Source organism: Pan troglodytes, chromosome 1 (genome assembly GCF_028858775.2).
Source record: "Pan troglodytes isolate AG18354 chromosome 1, NHGRI_mPanTro3-v2.0_pri, whole genome shotgun sequence".
Taxonomy (NCBI): Eukaryota; Metazoa; Chordata; class Mammalia; order Primates; family Hominidae; genus Pan; species Pan troglodytes.
The window spans coordinates 75,743,612-75,763,215 of NC_072398.2; the positions used below are offsets into that span (position 1 = coordinate 75,743,612).

General features: G+C 41.5%; 1 protein-coding gene across 22 annotated transcripts in view; it reads left to right on the top strand.

The window, feature by feature from the left end:
• TNFSF4 (TNF superfamily member 4) overlaps positions 1-19,604 on the top strand; it is a 304,161-nt gene that overhangs the window by 126,405 nt on the left and 158,152 nt on the right. For 8 of the 22 annotated variants that reach the window (XM_063811290.1, XM_054673364.2, XM_063811284.1 and 5 more), the window contains one exon: positions 4,786-4,880. The exons of the other annotated variants lie outside the window; for them this stretch is intronic. In XM_063811290.1, the coding sequence (XP_063667360.1) occupies positions 4,868-4,880 (13 nt within the window). In that variant the 5' untranslated portion in view covers positions 4,786-4,867. The remainder of the gene's footprint in view (positions 1-4,785; positions 4,881-19,604) is intronic. 22 annotated transcript variants of the gene reach the window in all.

Consider the following 19,604-nt stretch of genomic DNA (forward strand, 5'->3'; position numbering starts at 1 on the left):
ATGTTGTGAAAGAGTAATTCAGGGTGCTATGGGACCATAACACAAAGAGAAACATAGCCTAGATTGGCATGATTGGATAGAGATGCTTAGGTTGAGATCTAAATGATGGGTAGCAATTGGCTAAGAGAAGAGACCAGCTAAGAATGTTCCAGACAGAGGGAACAGAATGGGTGAAGGCCCAAAGTGAACATGATATGTTCATGGAGAAAGAAAATTCAGTGTAACTGGCAGGTTCAGGATGTGAGGAGAGAGATAGGTGAGGCTGGAGAGGTAGGCAGGTCCAGATAATATAAGGCTTTGATGATCACATTAAGCTCATGCTAAGATTTTGGACTTATTATTAGTATTTTTTAGCCATAGAAAATGCTCAGAGTGTGTACTTTTCCTATGGGCTGCTGGGTGACAGAACTGGATTTTCTTTCTAGTCTTTAGATAGAGAGTCATTCTGGCAAGGGCTTTTGGAGCTTATCCATACCCTCATCTTCTCTCCTCTTACAGGAATAGGAGACAGTTTCACTTCCCTGTCCCTTTGCAGGTAGCTGGGGCCAGGTGACTACATCTGGCCAAGGGGTCATTAGTAGAAGTAACGTGTGTTATTTTGAGGTTGACTCATTGAATTGCCAGTGTGAGAACTCCAGCATTCTTTTGGCCTGTTGTGTCAGCCTCTGAGGCTGCATATTTTAGATGTTGCATCTAGAGGTTGGTGGAGGCACCAAGAATCTGGATTGCAGAGAGCTGCTACATGGAAGAGTTGCTCCAAGGTCTCCTAGGCCCACAGCAAACTTTGAGTTAGCCTTTGTTCTGTTAAGCTCTTACTATTTTGGTGGTGTTCCTGCGTAGCTTGGCTTTTTTTCTGATTAATTCAGTCATCTAATACAGTAGCTTCTTATCATCAGAATGAAACTGGGGAATAGTTTAAACATAGAGAATGTTGGACACCCACTTGCCTTGTTCTGATATAGGCCTCAGGTAGAGCCAGGGGACTTATTGATATGTTTTATATGGAGGAAGTACTGATTCTACCAGTCTGTCTTAGCCAGGATTACAATAACAGGGCATGTGAGTTGAATTGTGCTGGCCTGCCCTGGGTACATCATATGTTACTTAAAAAACCCATTTTAATAATGCCAGTTGTTGTCTCTGGGATCCTAAGACATTCTTTGAGAAAACAGTATGTTTTAGGAATGTCAGCAAAACCAAGCTTCAAAAAGCACTTTTGTTTTATGTAGCCTTCACATAGAGGAACTTGATGCAGGGATGGAAGTATTTTTAATTAAGAGAGGAGCTACATGATTTATAGTGTGATGGGTCTGATCTACACTGTTCATTTATAACTTAGGTAAATATATACCATTTATTTTCTCCAATAAATATATTTTATGCTATACAATGTTCTACTTGCTTCTGTTTTGAAGATTACATTCAACCTAGTTTACACAGGAACTTTTTATTCAATGTTGAATGAATATCCTAGGAAGGAGTTGAGAGCTCTTGAAAAGGTTGGTAAGTGATTTGCTTTTTCTTAGCAAATATACCAATAGGTATAACTGGTTTAAACTTAGATCCTTTTATACATGTGTATAATTTTGTTTTAAATTAAAAATCTATAAAGAGTTTTTGGCCATTGGTCATTCTCTGAGTTTCTTATGCTCCTGAGGATCCCGGAATATAAATATTTCTCCCAGACTTTCTCTTATCTTACTGAGCATCCTACAGCTTAAAAGAATTGAAGTACTTGTGTATTCTTATTCCCAAGATTTATATAGAGTCTTTTGAGTTTAACCAAGGCATTGCCACACTGTCATGGGAAAAGTGAAACTGGGGAAATCAGTGAAGGCCACTTTGTCGGTTAGAGACAGAACTAATACTGCAGCCTGTCTACCTTACAGGTTATTGTAGAGCTGAAGTGCATTACTTCAGAAAAGATGATAATATATAGTATACTTATATTTATAACAGAGTTCAAAAAGTTCATTGAATACATTTAGGACTTCAATGGATTTCTGATGCAATATGGGGCAGAGTTCTGTTGTAAAACACTAAACAAAAACAAGCAAGGGGGCCGGGCGTGGTGGCTCACGCCTGTAATCCCAGCACTTTGGGAGGCCGAGGCGGGCGGATCATGAGGTCAGGAGATGGAGACCATCCTGGCTAACGTGGTGAAACCCCGTCTCTACTAAAAATACAAAAAATTAGCCGGGCGTGGCAGCGGGCGCCTGTAGTCCCAGCTGCTCGGGAGGCTGAGACAGGAGAATGGCGTGAACCCAGGAGGCGGAGCTTGCAGTGAGCCATGATCGCACCACTGCACTCCAGCCTGGGAGAGAGAGGGAGACTCCGTCTAAAATAATAATAATAATAATAATAAAAACAAGCAAGGAAGCAAGGGAAACTTAAAGTGAAGATGTGGAGATTTTTCACTGCTCACCATTGTTCAGACCTGTGTTGGGGAGACTACTTTCTCAGTTAAGATAGGCTAGGTTGTGGTACAATAACAAACAATTCTAAAATCTCAGTGGCTTAATACAACACAGGTTTATTTATCACTCACTGTATATGTCCTAGTTTTGCCTGGTCCTATGGTTACATTGCCCATTTCATCCAAATTTTTTATATTCATTGGTTGTTCATAGTATCTTCTTATGATGTTAATATTTGCAAGATTTGTGGTGGTCTTTTTCATGCATGATACTAATAATTTGTGCCTTTTCTTTTTTTCTTGATCATTCTTGCTAGGGGTTTATACACTTTATTAGCTTTTTCAGAGGACTAGCTTTTGGCTTTGTTGGTTTTCTTTCTATTGAATGTTTATTTTGCATTTTGTTGATTTTTGTTCTTATCATTATTTTATTTCTTATGTTTGATTTGGGTTTAATGTGCTTTTGTTTTTCAAGCTTTTTGAGATGGGTACTGTATTAGTTTGTTTTCACACTACTGATAAAGACATACCTGAGATTGGGCAATTTACAAAAGAAAGAAGTTTAATGGACTCACAGCTCCCCGTGGCTGAGGAGGCCTCACAATCATGGTGGAAGGTAAAAGGCATGCCTCACATGGTGGCAGACAAGAGGAGAGAGTGAGAATCAAGTGAAAGGGGTTTCCCTTATAAAACGATCAGATCTCATGAGACTTTTATTCACTACCACGAGAACAGTATGGGGGAAACTGCCCCCATAATTCAATTATCTCCCACTTGGTCCCTCCCACAACATGAGGGAATTATGGGAGCTATAATTCAAGATGAGATTTGGGTGGGGACACAGCCAAACCATATTAGGTACTTAGATTATTGATCTTCTTTGTCCTTTTCTACATATTTCAAGCTCTGCTTTCTTCTAAGTTCTGCTTTACCTGCATTCCATGAATTGGAAAATCACTGCCTTAGACTCACTCCCAAGTTACACCTTAGGCCAGTGATTCTCAACTAGGAGTGATTTTGTCCCCTTCCCCTGCCAGGAACATTTGGCAATATCTGGAGGCATTTTTGGTTGTCACACTTGAAAGAAGGGAGCTACTGGCATCTAGTGAGTAGAGGCTAGGTGTGCTGCCCTAAATTCTATAATGCACAGGACAGCTCTTTACAAAAAAGAATTATGTGGCCCCAAATGTCAATGTTGCTGAGGCTGAGAAGCCTTGTGGGCTAGACCTACATTGCCAGTAGTTGTACACCCCCTTGCCATAGTGCCCTCCACATGACTTGTTCCTCGTTCTTTCAAATTCCAGAGATGCTGTCCCTGATAACCCTGTACACATAACTCTGCATAAAATAAAATGATTTCTTTCTGCCTGCCTTCTTCCAATAGAATAGAAGCTTTGTGAATGCAAGGCTTTGTCTATTTCATTTACTTTCCTTTCCTAGTATGTAGAACAATGTTGAATGAGTTAATACTTACTGCATGATTGAGTGCATTGTTGCATGGGAAAGACTGTCTCATTCCCAGTGTGTGGCACTGAAAATACAGTGGTAAATAAGGCAGAGGTAGTGTAAGGGTAAATACAAAAAGAAAAAGTTTTCCCTGGTGCCAGAAGGGAAAGAGACTCCCTCACCACTTTCCTTAGAACATTTACTTTAAATAAAAATTATATTTATGAGTTCTCTCTCTGATTCTTTGAGATATCCATAAGAATTTTTAAAAGCTAAATAAGATGTCTGCCAATTTTACAACCCAAGGATCTTTTCCTCAAGGACTTGGGAGCTATCTCATTGAAATGGAATCATTCAAGGAGATAGTGCCCCTGTCTCCCAGACTCTGGGAGAGGGTAGGAACCTAACTTCAGTAGTGGCCCTGACTCCAAGTTACTAACCTACTTCCAGTCACAAGTATGCAAAAAACTTATTTTTCCTCTGGATAAAGTCAATTAGCAAATATCGTGGCTGCACCAATTATCAGGTGGATTTAGGAGGAACTATGTATAACAAATGTTGCCGTCAAGTCCTCTTACTTGAATACTAGTTATTGTTTATCTTGAGTACATGTGTGGAATGGATTCCATCTGCTTGGCTGTATAAATGGATGAGATTTCTTTCGGTTTTTGCAATTTCTTTAGTTTACCTGTGATGCACAACACATTCTGGTTTAATGATTATTCAATAATATAATGGCTTTCTTTTTCTTCTACTTTTGTGGAGAGGTTTTTCTGGGTGGGCAGGAGATTATATTACATTTCCCCAAGAGTAGTTATTGCCATACCAGGAAGGTGGGTTAATAATTTAAAAGATGCTCCACTGCATCCTTTCTTTTGAAAACTAACACCCTCCTTATGTTTTCTTTATCTCTCCCTTGGTAGCTGTTTTTGGAGCATCTGTACTGCTGAATCTTAGGGAGACTCTCATTTTCATCACTTTCTTCCCCCTCCACATCATCCAGGAATGCTTTCACATGGTATGTAAAGTGCTATGTAACTTCAGCTTCCAGGTAGGGAACATGTAACAATTAATACATGGATGGACTCTCCTTTTGGTCCTTCAGTGGGTTTATTTTAGACCTCTCCTTTATGGGAGTGGGTACAGAATTCAGAGGGATTTAAAAATTTTTTTCAGCTATGTGGTCCTCACTGGTTGGTACTGTGGTCTAACATTCCACATTGGGGTATGCAGGTATTTTCCCTACAACTCGCTCTGATCTGAAGACTTGTGTCTCTTTTCTGGATAGCATATGTATTTCTGATGATGTTCAAGCAACTGTTTTACTGAAGAGCTTGCTTAAGTGTCCTAAAGCAGTGCAGAGTTGAGGGTGGGGATGAGCGAATCATCAGTGGTGACTTTGAGCTAACTCCCTCACAGTGGATGGGGAGGGGTGGATCAGGCTTCATTTTAGGTCCTCAGGAAGGTGAGCCACATACATAAATTTCTTCTAGTCCCACCCATTCCCTCTCATCAGCCCTCTCGTTAAATCCTCCCTACCCAAAGTCCCTGGCCCTGCCCTCAGGGTCACTCTTGCCTTTCCTTAGGGGTAATGACAGGCTCAGACCATTCCTAGGACTTACCACTCTGCTGCCTCAGGTACCAGTGGGATCGCACCGAGTCTTCCTCCATCTGGTGGCCCACTGACTCCCTTTGTCAGGGGTGCCCCGGGAATGGTAGTCACTTTCACTTCAGTTGGGTCTCTCTCTGTTGATGACTGAGACTCTCTCCTTAACCAAACTTCAGTTATGCTTCTCCAAGTCCTCTTTTTGATTAGGCCTCACTCTTGGGCTCTGTCCTTGGTCCATTTAGTCCATCTTTCAAGAATGCTGCTGGGTTTAGTGAACATTCTTTACCCTTGCTATCTGATCAGATTCCTCATTCCCCAACCTCAATGTCTGATCATCCTGGCCTGCCTTCAGCAAGTCTTATCAAATCAGTTTAGCCAGAATCCTATTTATCTTTGAGGATTTTCTGTTAATAATTTTCTATCTACTGACCCCCAGCCTGATTTTTGGCTGTAAATCTCCACTCATTGTTGTCTTCAGAATTGAGCCAAGGTCTGTCTATACTGAGGTCTCTCTTTCTCTATTGCAATGGTTACAGAATAAAATTAACTTCCCGGTTTTCTTTGGCATTGGCAATGCCAAAGCCAGTTTTTCTCTTAAAACACTTGATGGCAAACACACTTTTCCACTGGACTAATTAATGTTTTCCAGAAAACTTCTTCGTCTGTCCTGTGTGAGGTGTGTGTATTATTTCTCTTATTCTTTGACCCTATTCCTTGTGAAACAGCAAAAAGACAAAAATCTTGGTTTTGCTATGCTATAGGCACATTTTCCTCTGTTCTTTTATTACAAAGGGCCTCTGCATTAATTGGAGATTACCTCTGCCTAGTTTTTCGATCTACATTCAAATAGTATGTTTACTTCTGATCCCCCAAATTCTCCTGTGGCAGATATGATTGAAATTTCAGTAATACCACTATGTAAATATTCAGTATTGAAACATAGACTTGCAGATATAACAGGGAAGAACTGTTTCAATGAGAGAGGTTGCATGAACTCTTTGAGGAGAGATCTTTACTTCTATAGATGACTTTGCCAATGATTCAATGGAAATACTTCAGTGATTGTAGAGTCCTGTCTAATTGAACATTGGAAGTTTGTATAAAACTTCTAAAATTATTTTTATGCTGAATATAAAAAGTAATTTGGTATCTGCTTTATTCCCTCTTGTCCTCTCGTAATGAACTTGGTCTCCAGATATTAAAGTTGGAGGTGTTTTCTTAGGGTTATTAAAATGTCAGTACAGACTAAAATATGGAAGACACTAAATGTAAGCCTGATACTGAATGTATGTCTGAAAGTGAGACTGATGCAAATTTTGAATCCCTGGGATTTATGGTGCAATCTTGCCACTTGCTGAACTTTGGACCAAGGGAGAAGGAAGCCAAATGATATTGCTAAAGCTCCTAGTATTCTAAGGTACCGTGTTAGTTGTTTACCCATATATCATCCCTTTACATTTTATTACCAACCATACAAAGTATGTTTTATTGTCTCATTGTTTGCAAATGAGGAGAGCCAAACTTAGAGAGTTTAAACGGTTTCTCAAGGTCTCCTATATTCAGGTGCAGAGTTGGAATTGAAGATTCTTGACTTTAAAGCTCTTACACTTTCCCCCATGCCATACTGCCAACTTCAAGAGTCAAAAATTCTGCAGGTGCTATTTACTGCTGTACAATAGCGCGCTGCAATGTTACATCAGCACAGAAGGATTGTGGCCTTGCTTTGTGTGGTCTCGTGCTGGTATTCTATATTCCTTTGATGGGAGAGATCATGACTTATTTAGCTTTGCCTTACCAGCACTTAGCACAGGGAGTGAAATTTAGGAAAAACTCAATAAAGGGCTGTTAAAATGGATGAAGAAATCAGACATGACCATCCTAAGCCTTTTAATTCCTAGAACCTGTAGGATCATTTAAAGTTCTTTTTCTCCTTGTCCACTTTAATATTCATAAAGTTGCCAGATATTGTCATTTTACTTCAATAATGTCTCTAACACCTGTCTGTTCCTTTTTATTTCCATTGTCAGTACTTCTTTTCCAGTTAGCTTCAGCTAGTGTCTTCACTACTTTCATTCACTTTCCATTTCATTCCATCTTATCTATCCATTCATTCATTTATCCATGCATCCACCCATCCATCCATCCATCCATCCTTTTATTCCTTCAACAAACATTTTGTGAGCACTTATTAAGTACCTGTAAAACATGTTATCAGAATACAGTGTGTAAGTTCCTTAAGAAAAGATTGTTTAGAATGCCATGAGAGTATGAAAAAGGGTTACTCTTATCCAATTTGGGGAGGGATATTCAGAGAAGGCTTCTTGGAAGAAGTATAATCTGAGCCAGATCTTGAAGAATCAGTTGAGTTAGGAAGGCAAAGGGGATAGAGAAGGGAAAAATAATACCCCTAGTGTCTCTCCCTTGCTGCATCACCATATCCTTTCCCATTTCTATTTTTCTCCATGTTCCTTGAATGCGCATTGGGCTGTCTCCTGCCTCAGAGTCTTTGCGCTTGTTTTCCCCTCTGCTTATAATGGTTTCGCAGATATCTGCATGGCAAACTCTTTCATTTCCTTCAGGACTTGCATGTCACCTTTTGAGAAATGGCTTGTCCAGCTATCCTATTTGTAGTTGCAATGACTCCCTTCCCTGACAGAAATCCCCATCTCCTGCTTTTGCCTAGCAAATATCATCTTCTATCATACTATATATTTGTTTATTTCATTTACTCCCCTATTTTTGATTACTGCTGTCTTCACTACCTACATGAGTGCTGGCACATAGAAATTTCAGTAGTTATTGATCATATGAATGAATGAAAGATTGGGAGATAGGAATGCAAAGGCAAGGATGTGAGAAATTTTAAGGAAATGTAAAACTAATTTGGTCTGATTCCTTCTGAGATCCCTTATTGCACCACCACAGAGCATTGTGTCACCTTCTTCCTTAGACTCTTGCTGAGTGCTGACTCTACTAAGGGGAAAGAAGCATGTTTTGTTGATGGTGGTAATGACTAACTTTCCTTCTCCCTTCTAGATAATGTTGCTTTGTGCCTTCACCACTACCAAACGATCACTTCTAGATTTCTCAGAAGGGCTTTTCTCTTTGGCCAAGACACAAGGCTCTTCTGCAGAGCTATGGACTTCCTGGTTCCCGTTTATCATCACATTATAGACATTAGGAGTGGAGGAGAGGAAAGTTGGAATTTTTGGTTAATGGCTTCAGCTTCCTTAGTGTGTAGGAGGTTAGGTCATCTGTTAAGAGGCAGGAGGGAGGATGAAATTTGGAACCTTTACTGACGGGATTAGGACAGGCAGTTGATAAGAGAAAACAGAGGTGTTGAACAGAATAAAGTGTTTGAGAAATGGATAATATGTCCATAAGATGGTTGTATTTTTTTTTGCATAATGCATCATTCGTGTTGTGGTTTTGTCAAAAAGGAAGAATGAAAATTTATTTCCACTGTTGGGAAAATAATAAGCAAGATGTAATAACACGCTGTGATTTGCTTATGGAGAATCCTTGTTATCCTCAAATTATGTAAGCTGCTTCACCTGGGAACATCCACTGGGCAGGCTAATCATCAACATATATAAAATAATCAGACATCCAGCAGGTATATGGGGAAGGGGTAGCCCTATAGGAACACTGGGCCTTCCAGAGGCAGATTTCATGGTTATTTCCTAGTCCCAGAGAGATTAACGATTAACCCTGAGGCTATGATTTACCAAGGATTCCTTGTGGGATCTGTGCCTATTACTGGTCAAAGCCTCTTGGAGGGACATCCAAGCTCATAAGATCATACAAGTCCCCTCCCCCCTTGCAGTAGGAGAGGCTGTTGGCAACCAAATGCCCTTGCTCTTACCTTTATCAGATCACCCTAAAGTTAGCAGAAAGTCCAACACTGTGCTATGACCATACCCTAGAGAAGCAGGATAGAAACAGAAGGAATCAAATAAGGAGAGGAGCAGGAATCTAGAGGGTACTTGGAGCCATTGAGACTTCCAGAAGGGGTGAAAGGCATTTTCAGGATGCTGGACTTGGGGTCTGGGACAGGGATTTTAGGGTAGGAAATGGTAAGGTTGCTTCTGCAATGCAGCACAGAGCAATCTTTCACCAGAATGGAAAAATCAGAGCCCAAACCAACAGAAAAGGAAGGAAAACAACATTTATGGGGCACTGACTTCATCTGGTATTTGTCTAAAGCTTATTGCATACTACTAACATACGTTACTTATATCTCATAGCAGTTCTGTGAAAGTATTGTAATGTCTCTTGTCTGCAAGTGACAACATTGAGGCCTAGAAATGCTCAGGAACTTTCTTAGGGGCACAAGCTAGTAAGTGGCCAAGCTGAGATTTAATTATGTCTCCTGATTCTACATCCAGAATTCTTATTACCTCATCCCACTTGGGGAGGAGGTTGTGGCAGCCAAGCCACTGGGTGACCAGGCCTTAGTCATATTCTGGCAAGGGGGCCTGTGCTATATACAGTTGTTAAATGTCTGTTGACTAATAAATACAAAGACCTGCTGTCTCTTTTCAAATTTTGGGGTTACACGAATTATTCTGAGCCTCCTCTGTCTTCTTTCGTAGCTCGTTGGCTCATGATTTGATCTTCTACACTGCTGTGGGCTCTGTTTGTCCCAAGCAGATAAGAAGGAAAGGTATTTCTTCTGTTTGCCAAGTGTATTATTCTGTTCTCATGCTGCTATGAAAAAATACCTGAGACTGGGTAATTTACAAAGAAAGAGGTTTAATTGACTCACAATACAGCATGGCTGGGGAGGCCACAGGAAACTTACAATCATGGCAGAAGGGGAAGCAAACACATCCTTCTTCACATGGCTGCAGCAAGGAGAAGTGAAGAGTTAAGTCAGGGAAAAGCCCCTTATAAAACCATCAGATCTCATGAGAACTCACTCACTATCACGAGAACAGTATGGAGGTAGCTGCTCTCATGATTTAATTACCTCCCATCGAGTTCCTCCCATGACTTATGGGGATTATGGGAACTACAATTCAAGATGAGATTTGGGTGAAGACACAGCCAAACCATATCACCAAGACTATGCAGCACTCACAGACAGGGCATCTTATTGCTAGTAAACCTGGATAATGGACAAAGAAGGAAAGGGAGAGGGAAAGCCTACCCATCTATTTTATCTCTTCCCCCTCATTCCCATTCTAAAACCCTCTTTATCACTCTCAGGCCATGGCTGGGGAGAGAGACCTCCAGGGAAACCAAAGCATTCACCTGTGTCTGCTTTCTTGTTTGTTACCTGAAGAATATCTAGATTTCTTGAGGTCGGCCAATCTCTCCTCCTTTTCTCCTTACAAATCTATCTGCCCTGGGGAACTGGTTGGGGATATAGGCTTCAAAAAAACTTCCTCACCCATTAAATTGCTTAACCTTTTTTTAGAGGGTCAGGCTCATCACCTCAAATGGTCCATCCTTAGTGCTGCTTCCTGCATTTCGCTCCTGCTATACAATTTCTCTTTCCCTACTATAGTAGTCAGGGTTCTCCAGAGAAACAGAACTAATAGGGTGTGTGTGTGTGTGTGTGTGTGTGTGTGTGTGTGTAAACAGATTAGATACATAAGGAATTGGCTCATACAATTATGGGGACTGATGCCTACAGTTGGCAAGCTAGAGATCCAGGAGAGCTGATGGTGTAGTCCCATTCCTGAGGATACTAGCCTCAAGACCTGGGAAAAACTGATGTTTCAGTTAGAATCCAAAGACAGGAAAAAACTGATGTCTCAGTTCAAAGACAGTCAGACAGAAGGAATTCCCTTTTACTTGCAGGAGATTTAATCTTTTTGTTCTATTCAGGTCTTCAACTGTTAGAGTGGGGCCCACTCACATCATAGTAAAGGGAGGGCAACCTTTACTATGTCTACTAATTCAAATATTTTATCTCATCCAGAAGCACCTATACAGACACACCCAGAATAATATTTGAGCAAATATCCAGGCACACCTTTGCTTAGTCAAGATGACACATTAAGCTATCACAAGTCTACCCCTGATTAACTTGGCATCTATCTACATCTCCTTAAAACATATTTAATGTCCAAATAAAGACATAAACAAAGTCATATTTTGCCCTAACATGATACAACTATCCTATGTACAACAAAAAGCACACTAACCATTTCCCAGGAAAAGCAGGTAAGATTCCTGTGTGATGTTTGTTCTTCTCCTTGATATCCCATAAATTAACTACTATGTTGTAAAATTAACAATACTTAAATACTATGATATAAAGTTACTATATCTTATGTTGCATGAGAAGAGAATAAGAGAGGGAAGAAAATAAAGATTTCATATATATACAAATTTTACTATGCATACAATCATATTCATAACAAAATAAGGATGAAATATGTCAATTACAGTACTGAATTCTGTAACATCACATTGTCATAGCTGGTATTTGTAATTACCTCCTTCTTTCACTAGCCATTCAGAATTCCCTTTGCCTTTAGCTGTTTATTTTATTTTATTTTTTTGAGACAGGGTCTCCTTCTGTTACCCAGGCTGGAGTGCAGTGGCATAATCACAGCTCACTGCAGCCTCTAGCTCCTGGGCTCAAGTGAACCTCCCAACTTAGCCTCCTGATTAGGTGGAACTACAAGCATGCACCACCATGCCCAGCTAAAATTTTTTTTGTAGAGATGAGGTCTCACTATGTTGCCCACGCTGGTCTCAAACTCTTGGGCTCAAGTGATCCTCCTGAAGTGTTGGGATTACAAGCGTGAGCCACTGCACCCTGCCTGATTGTGGTTCTTTATCTAATGAGATGATCCAAACTGTCATTCCTGAGGGGTCTAGGTCATTAGTAGTCCTGCGTGGATTATGTTGTTGTAGTTTTCCGCTGACCTTAATCACAGGGCATAGTAATACTAAGAATGCCTGAAGGAATCTCTTGTATTCCAGATTTTACCTCCATTGTGGAGTAGTAGTCCGATTTCCTTTTGGTAGCCAGGTTTAATCACCCCAGCCAGCACTGTAACTTCCTTTTTTACATGCTGTTTCAGAGGCAGGAGGATCCTCAAGTGTCTGGGCAACAGTATTAACTTCCAATTCAATGGAATCGTTGTAGCATTCCACCCCCTGCAACTAAGACCTCTGGGCTGGCAGAGCATAAAGTTGTGGGAACAGGAAGCAAAAATTTTGCCAGTGGGTCACTGACAGTGATAGTGAGTGGTGCCACTCCCATTTGCATTCTTGATTTCTGGACCCATGAATCCCGGACCCTAGCTATGGGAGAAACAGCACTGTACATTGGACACTGATTTGGAGCATATACAGTGTTCTGGAGAACCTTGCCCTAGCCCTGCAAGGCATTGGTACCTAGCTGGTGCTATAACTGAGTCTTCAAAAAGTCATTCTACCATTCTGTCAAACCAGCTCTTTCAAGATGGTGGGGTACATGGTAAGATCAGTGAATTTCATGAGCATGGGCCCACTGACACACTTCATTTTCTGTGAAGTGAGTTCTTTCATCAGAAACAATGCTGTTTGAAATACCATGACAGTGGATAAGGCATTCTGTAAGTCCACAGATGATAGTTTTGGCAGAAGCATTGTATTCAGGGAAGGCAGATCCATTTCCAGAGTAAATGTCTATTTCAGTAAGGACAAAGAGCTGTCCCTTCCATGATGGAAGCCATTTAGTGTAATCAGCCTACCACCAGGTAGCTGTCTGATTCCTGTGGGGGAATGGTACCATGCTTGGGACTCAGGGTTGGTCTCTGATGTTGGCAGATTGTGAAGTCGGCAGTGGTTGTCTTCAGCTAGGCCTTGGTGAGCAGAAGTTCATGTTGTTGAGTCCATGCATAACTTCCATCCCTGCCACTATGGCCTCTTTTTTCATGATCCTATTGGACAATGACAGGAGTGGCTGGAGAGGGAGACTGACTATTACCCACAGAACAAGTGATCCTATCCAACTGACTATTAACATCCTCCTCTCTGAGATCATTTGGTGAGCATTCACATGGGACACAAATATCTTCATGCATTTGGCCCATTCAGAGAGGTCTACTTCCTCTCTAAATTTCCTTGTCACCAATTTTCTAATCATGTTTCTTCCAAGTTCCTGACCATCAGCCAAACCATTGGCCACAACCCATGAATCCATATATAATCACAAGTCTGGCCATTTCTTCATTCAAACAAAATGAACACTCAGGAGCATTGCTCAAAGTTCTGTCCACTGGGAGGATTTCCCTTCACCACTATCCTTCAGCAGTGTTCTGGAAAAAGGCTATAGTGCTGCAGCTGTCCACTTTTGGGTGGTGCCTGAACATTATATAGACCTGTCTGAAACCAAGGCTCAGTTTTCTTTTCCTCTGTCAACTGGTCATTGGGAACGCCCAATGAAGCCATAGGTACAGACTAGAAGAGAGAGGGTAGTATAGCAGAAGTGGGGGCAGTGGACATACTTGTGCCTTCAGCACCTGCTTGGGCCTGACCTCATATTTACCACTTCCCTTTGATGATAGAGTGCTGCTTTGCACACCCAACTTTATGGCTTGGTGGGTCAGATAACAGCCAATTCATGATGGGGATCTTAGGTTTCATGGTAACTTGGTGGCCCATAATTAAGCAACCAATCTCTGTTAAGGCCAGTAGCAGGCCAAGGGTTGTTTCTCAATAAGAGAAGTTATCTGTGGAGTATTGCAGGGTTTTGCTCCAAAATCCTAGGGGCCTGCACTGCAATACACCTATAAGAGCCTGCCAAATCTCCTAACAGGATTCCTATCTGTCACTGTCATTTTAAGTATGGTTGGATCTGCTTAATCACCTGGCTCAATAGCAGATTAGCTTTTACATTAGCCTGGATTTACTGCAGAGCCTTTCCTTTTTTGGAGCCCCACTCAAAACTAGCAGCTTTCAAAGTCACTTGGTAAATAGGTGGAAGTAACACACCTCAATGAGAAACATGTTGCCTCTGGACTCTAGAGGCCTAATAAGCATTGTGCCCTTTTTTTTGGTGGTAGGAGCAGCTAGATGCCATGACTGACCTTTACTTTTCGAAGCGATGTCTCCCACATGCTTCATACCACTGTATCCCTAAAAATTTCATAAGTAAAAGCCCCTGAATCTTTACTGGATTTATTTCCCACCCTCTGATGTGCAAATGTCTTACCAACAGACTAGAGTATTGCTACTTCTTGCTCACTAGTTCCAATTGGCATAATGTCATCAATGTAATGGACGAATGTGATATCCTGTGGAAGGGAAAAGCAATCAAGATCCCTGCAAACTAAATTGTGACACTGGGCCAGAGAGAGTTGTTATACCCCTGAGGTAGACAGTGAAGGTGTATTTCTGGCCTTGTGGGCTCAAACTGCTTGAAACTACTTCCGGTGTTCCTAGATAATAGATATAGAGAAAAAGGCATTTGCCTCATCAATAGCTGCATACCAGGTACCAGAGAATGTGATGATTTTCTCAAGCAATGAAACCACATCTAGTACAGCAACTCCAATTGGAGTCACCATCTGCATAAACTTAAGATAATACACTGTAATTCTCTGAGATCCACCTGTCTTTTGCACAGCCAAAATAGGCAAATTGAATGGGAGTGTTGTGGAAATCACCATCCCTGTGTCTTTCAAATCTTTAATGGTGGTAGTAATCTCTGCAATCCTTCAGGAATCCAGTATTGCTTCTGGTTTACTGTTTTCCTAGGTAGTTTCAGTGGCTTGCCCTTGGCCTTTCCCACCATAATAGCCTCACTCCACAGGTTAGGCAACCAATGTGGGGATTTGGTGAGCTACTGAGTATATCTCTTAATTATGCATTCTAGAACTGGGAAAATAACTACATGATGGGGTCAGGACTGTGAGATAGACCTGAACTAAAACACTATTGATTACCTTATCTTCATAAGCCCACACTGTGGCTGAGGGATCAAAGTCACGTTTTGGTTCTCCTGGAAAATTATTGTCAGTTCAGAGCCAGTGTTCAGTAGTCCTGGAAAGGTCTGATTATTTACTTTCCCCCAATCTATAGTAACCTTGGCTAAATGCTGTAGGTTACTTTAGGGAAGGCTGGTAGAAATAGTAACAGTGTATATTTTAAGCAGTGTACCAGAGTTCTTCCTCAAGAAGACCTGCCTCTTCTTAATTGAAGGAATTGTGATCTGTTAACTGGCTTAAATCTAGAAATGATAGAGGGGACATCACCCTGTGTTTTTCTCATTCAGATTAGACTTTTGTTCACTTGACCTAGAACATTTCTACTTATATAGATCAAGTAAGAATTTACTCGAATGTAGTATGTTTCCCATCTATTTCATTTCTAGGAACAGCTGGTGCCTTAGGTGGGCCTGACTGCCGCCTTGACTCTGCTGTTTATTATGGTAATCACATCCCCCTTGCCTTTGGCTGTTGACTGCCACCCCAGGATCTGTTACCTCCATTGCATTTAGGTATCCTAATCCAGTGGGGGCTATTTCTACTGTAATGTCTGGCCCCTACAGAGAAGAGTGATCACAGAGCTCTTCAAAGATGTCAGGGTTCCTCTCACAAATTTATTTCTCACAGTCAAGATGTGCCTTCTAGAGCCTCTCATTATGGTTGAGTAGATCTTAAGTAACATATCCACTCTAACATTCCAATCTCCTTAAACCTTTGAATCTCTTTCTCTACATTGAAAGAAGGCAGGTTTGGCATTTCCAACTTGCTCTCTGTGGGCCACTGTTTGGTCCATGTTTCATCTAACGAACTAAGCAAGCAGTTAGAGTCAGGGAGTTTCTTAACTCCCTGAGCTGCAACATTAAATGAAGAATCTCTGCTTAATGAGCTCGTATCAATAAATTTGGCCTGATTCAATTTTATTTCCTCCACCATTATCCCACAAACTCAATGTCCATTCCTACACATGTTCCTCTGATTTCTGCTTGTGTAAATGAGAAAACTTGAGTAGTTCTTTTGGAGTGCACACCACCTCCTCTTGGGTCACACTTTGTACTTCACCTTTAGGGGCCTGCTGGGATTTAAGTCTAGTTACAAGTCTAGAAGCGAAGAGGTGGTGGGAGTGGGTCCCCTGAGGGGAGCCAGCATTTCTTGAAAGGCAACAGCCTCAAGGGAGACCATTACAATTTTCTAGGCAAGGCAAGGATAATTCTCTCATACTGCGGTGGACATACCTCTTCCACCGGCAAAGAAGACTCATCAGTTTAGGGGCCTAGTGTCCCCAGCTTCATCAGGGTCTTCTCACACATCCCCATTCCAACTTTCAGGATTTCACTACTTCCTAATCATTTTAACAGTAGGCAGCCTATAGGCCTGAAAGTTCAACTTGTGTTGTAATTCAGCCAGTTGTAGGATGAGATTCTATGTTTAATTTTAATCAATCTCAACCGTGTGGCTACAGAACATAAGGAACTCTGTTAGGGCAAATATAGAAGCTTTCACATTATTTGCACAGTTTAAGCAGAGAACTTAGGCTCATCATTTTCTTTTACCTTGACAGGATCAAGTGGCGAATGTTATTATATTCTTTAATTTGAGAACAATACCTGAAATATGTAGTCACTTAGATCCTTGCTTCTTATAAGTGGTTATTTGGGAGTATTTAATGCAGATATTTTGTGTCTCCCTATTGCCAGATTATGCTATGGACTATCAGTCCTCTCTTTACCACTAAAAATAGACACTAGCATCTTTAAATCTAATCAGATTAGAGAGCCAATTCTAGAAACCCCACAACCAATTAAGAACACGAATCCTTAGCATTCTGTTTCCTTAGAACCAATCTTAGTACCAGAATTCATTTCTCAGGGTTCACCAGAGAAACAGAACTAGTAGGATTAATTAATTAATTAATTAATAGAAATTTTGCTCACATGATTATGGAGGCTGACAAGTCTCAAGATCTGGAAGGTGGGTGAGTTAGCAAGCTGAAGACCGTGGAGAACCCTGAAACCCTGGAGAACCCTGAACCCTGCTGATATAGTTCCAATATGAGTCTGAAGGTCAGAAAACCAGGAGAGCTGATGTAGCTGGAGTCCAGTGGCCAGCAGACTTAAGACACAGGAAAAGCCTGTGTTTCAGTTTGAGTCTATCTTAGTCAGCGCATGCTGTCATAACAAAATACCATAGACTGTGTGGTTTAGACAACAGAAATTTTTTCTCGCTGTTCTGGTGGCTGAAAGTCTGAGATCAGGGTGCCTGAATGGTAGAGTTCTGCTGAGAGCCCTCTTTTTGGCTTGTAGGTAGCTGCCTTCTGGCTGTGTCCTCACGAGTTGGAGGGAGAGGGGTTCTGGTTTCTCCTCTTCTTATCTCCTCTTATGATGGGAATAGTGTTCTATTCCCATCATGGGGGCCCCATCCTCATGATCTCATTTAATAACCTCTCAAAGGCCCCACCTCCAAAGACCATCACATTATGGGCTAGGGCTTCAGCATATGAGTTTTGGGGGATACCAACATTCAGTCTATAGCAGAGTCTGGAAACAGGAAAAACCGATGTCTCAATGTGAAGGCAGCAGGTAGGAGGAATTCCTTCTGACTTGCAAGAGGGTCAGCTTTTATGTTTTTTTTCAGGTCTTCAGCTGATTGGATGGGGCCCGTCCACATTAGGGAGGGCAGTTTGCTTTATTCAGACTACTAACTCAAGTGTTAATTCATCCAGAAACACCCTCACAGACACACCCAGAATAAGGCTTGCCAAAATGTCTGTGTACCCTGTGCCAAGTCATATTGAAACATACAATTAACTACACCTATCCTAGCCACCCTTCCTTTGTTGCCCCTTGTGTCCTGAAGGCCTTTCCATTTCTTCTGATCCATGTCTTTATCCTGGCCACTGCGTGATACCGCATGTAATTTTGAATGAACAGAATTATCTGGGATTCTTTACTGGTTGTTTGTGTTGTGTCATTTACTAAATTCTAAACTCGTATATGGTGATGGCAGAGATTTTATTTACTAAACAGGAGATGTATATTTTCTATATCCTTCTCAATGGAAAGCAGGTGGATGTGCAACAAATGTTTATTTATGTATTTATTTATTTTTTTGAGATGGAGTCTTGCTCTGTCACCCAGGCTGGAGTGTAGTGGCCTGATCTTGGCTTACTGCCTCCCGGGTTCAAGTGATTCTCCTGCCTCAGCCTCCTGAGTAGCTGGGACTGCAGGTGCGTGCCACCACGCATGGTTAATTTTTTGTATTTTTAGTAGAGATGGGATTTCACCATATTGGTCAGGCAAGTCTTGAACTCCTGACCTCGTGATCCACCCGCCTTGGCCTCCCAAAGTGCTGGGATTACAGGCATGAGCCACCGCACCTGGCCCAACAAATGTTTATTTTATTTAATTAATTAATTTATTTATTTTGAGACAGAGTCTTGCTCTATCACCCAGGCTGGAGTGCAATGGCACAGTCTCAGCTCACTGCATCCTCCGCCTCCTGGGTTCAAGCAATTCTCCTGCCTCAGCCTCCTGAGTAGCTACATGTTCAATCCATTTGGAGAGTATGTTTTCAACCAGTTGGTTTCCCTGGAAGGCAGCTAGGGAAAGTGAGTGTTAGTAAGTTTGAGTCAGACAAGGGTTTCTTAGTCTTCCCCTCAGCCCTTGTGCAGCAACTCACTCCTCGGGCTGTGGGCCATGACAGAAAGGGAAGGACTACTTTGCTTCCTCACTCTTGCTGAGTGAGAGCAGCTGGATCAGAGGACAGTGAACGTCTGCTCAGGATTACAGTTATTCAGGCATACCTAGGAGATGTCCCTAGGCCCCAGACATTGCTTGAGAAGCTGGGAGTAGCTTACATTTGTCTGAGGCAGGGTTTCTTAACCTTATCACTATTGGCATTTGGGCTGGGTAATTTTTTTGTTGTAAGAAGCTGTCCTGTACATTGTAGGATGTTTGGCAGCACCCCTGGCCTGGACCAGTTACTAGATGCCAAGTAGCACCTGCACTCTGAGATATGACAACCAAAAATGTCTCCAGATATTGGCCAATATGTCCTGGGAACAAAAGCATTTCAGAACCACTGACCTTGAGCTTTGTTATTTGCGAAGAAGTTTCACCTATGTTATCATGTCTGAGAGGCATTATAGCTCTGTAAATCAGGCAGAAATCTGTTCTTTTCTCTATTTTACACAGCTGGACAA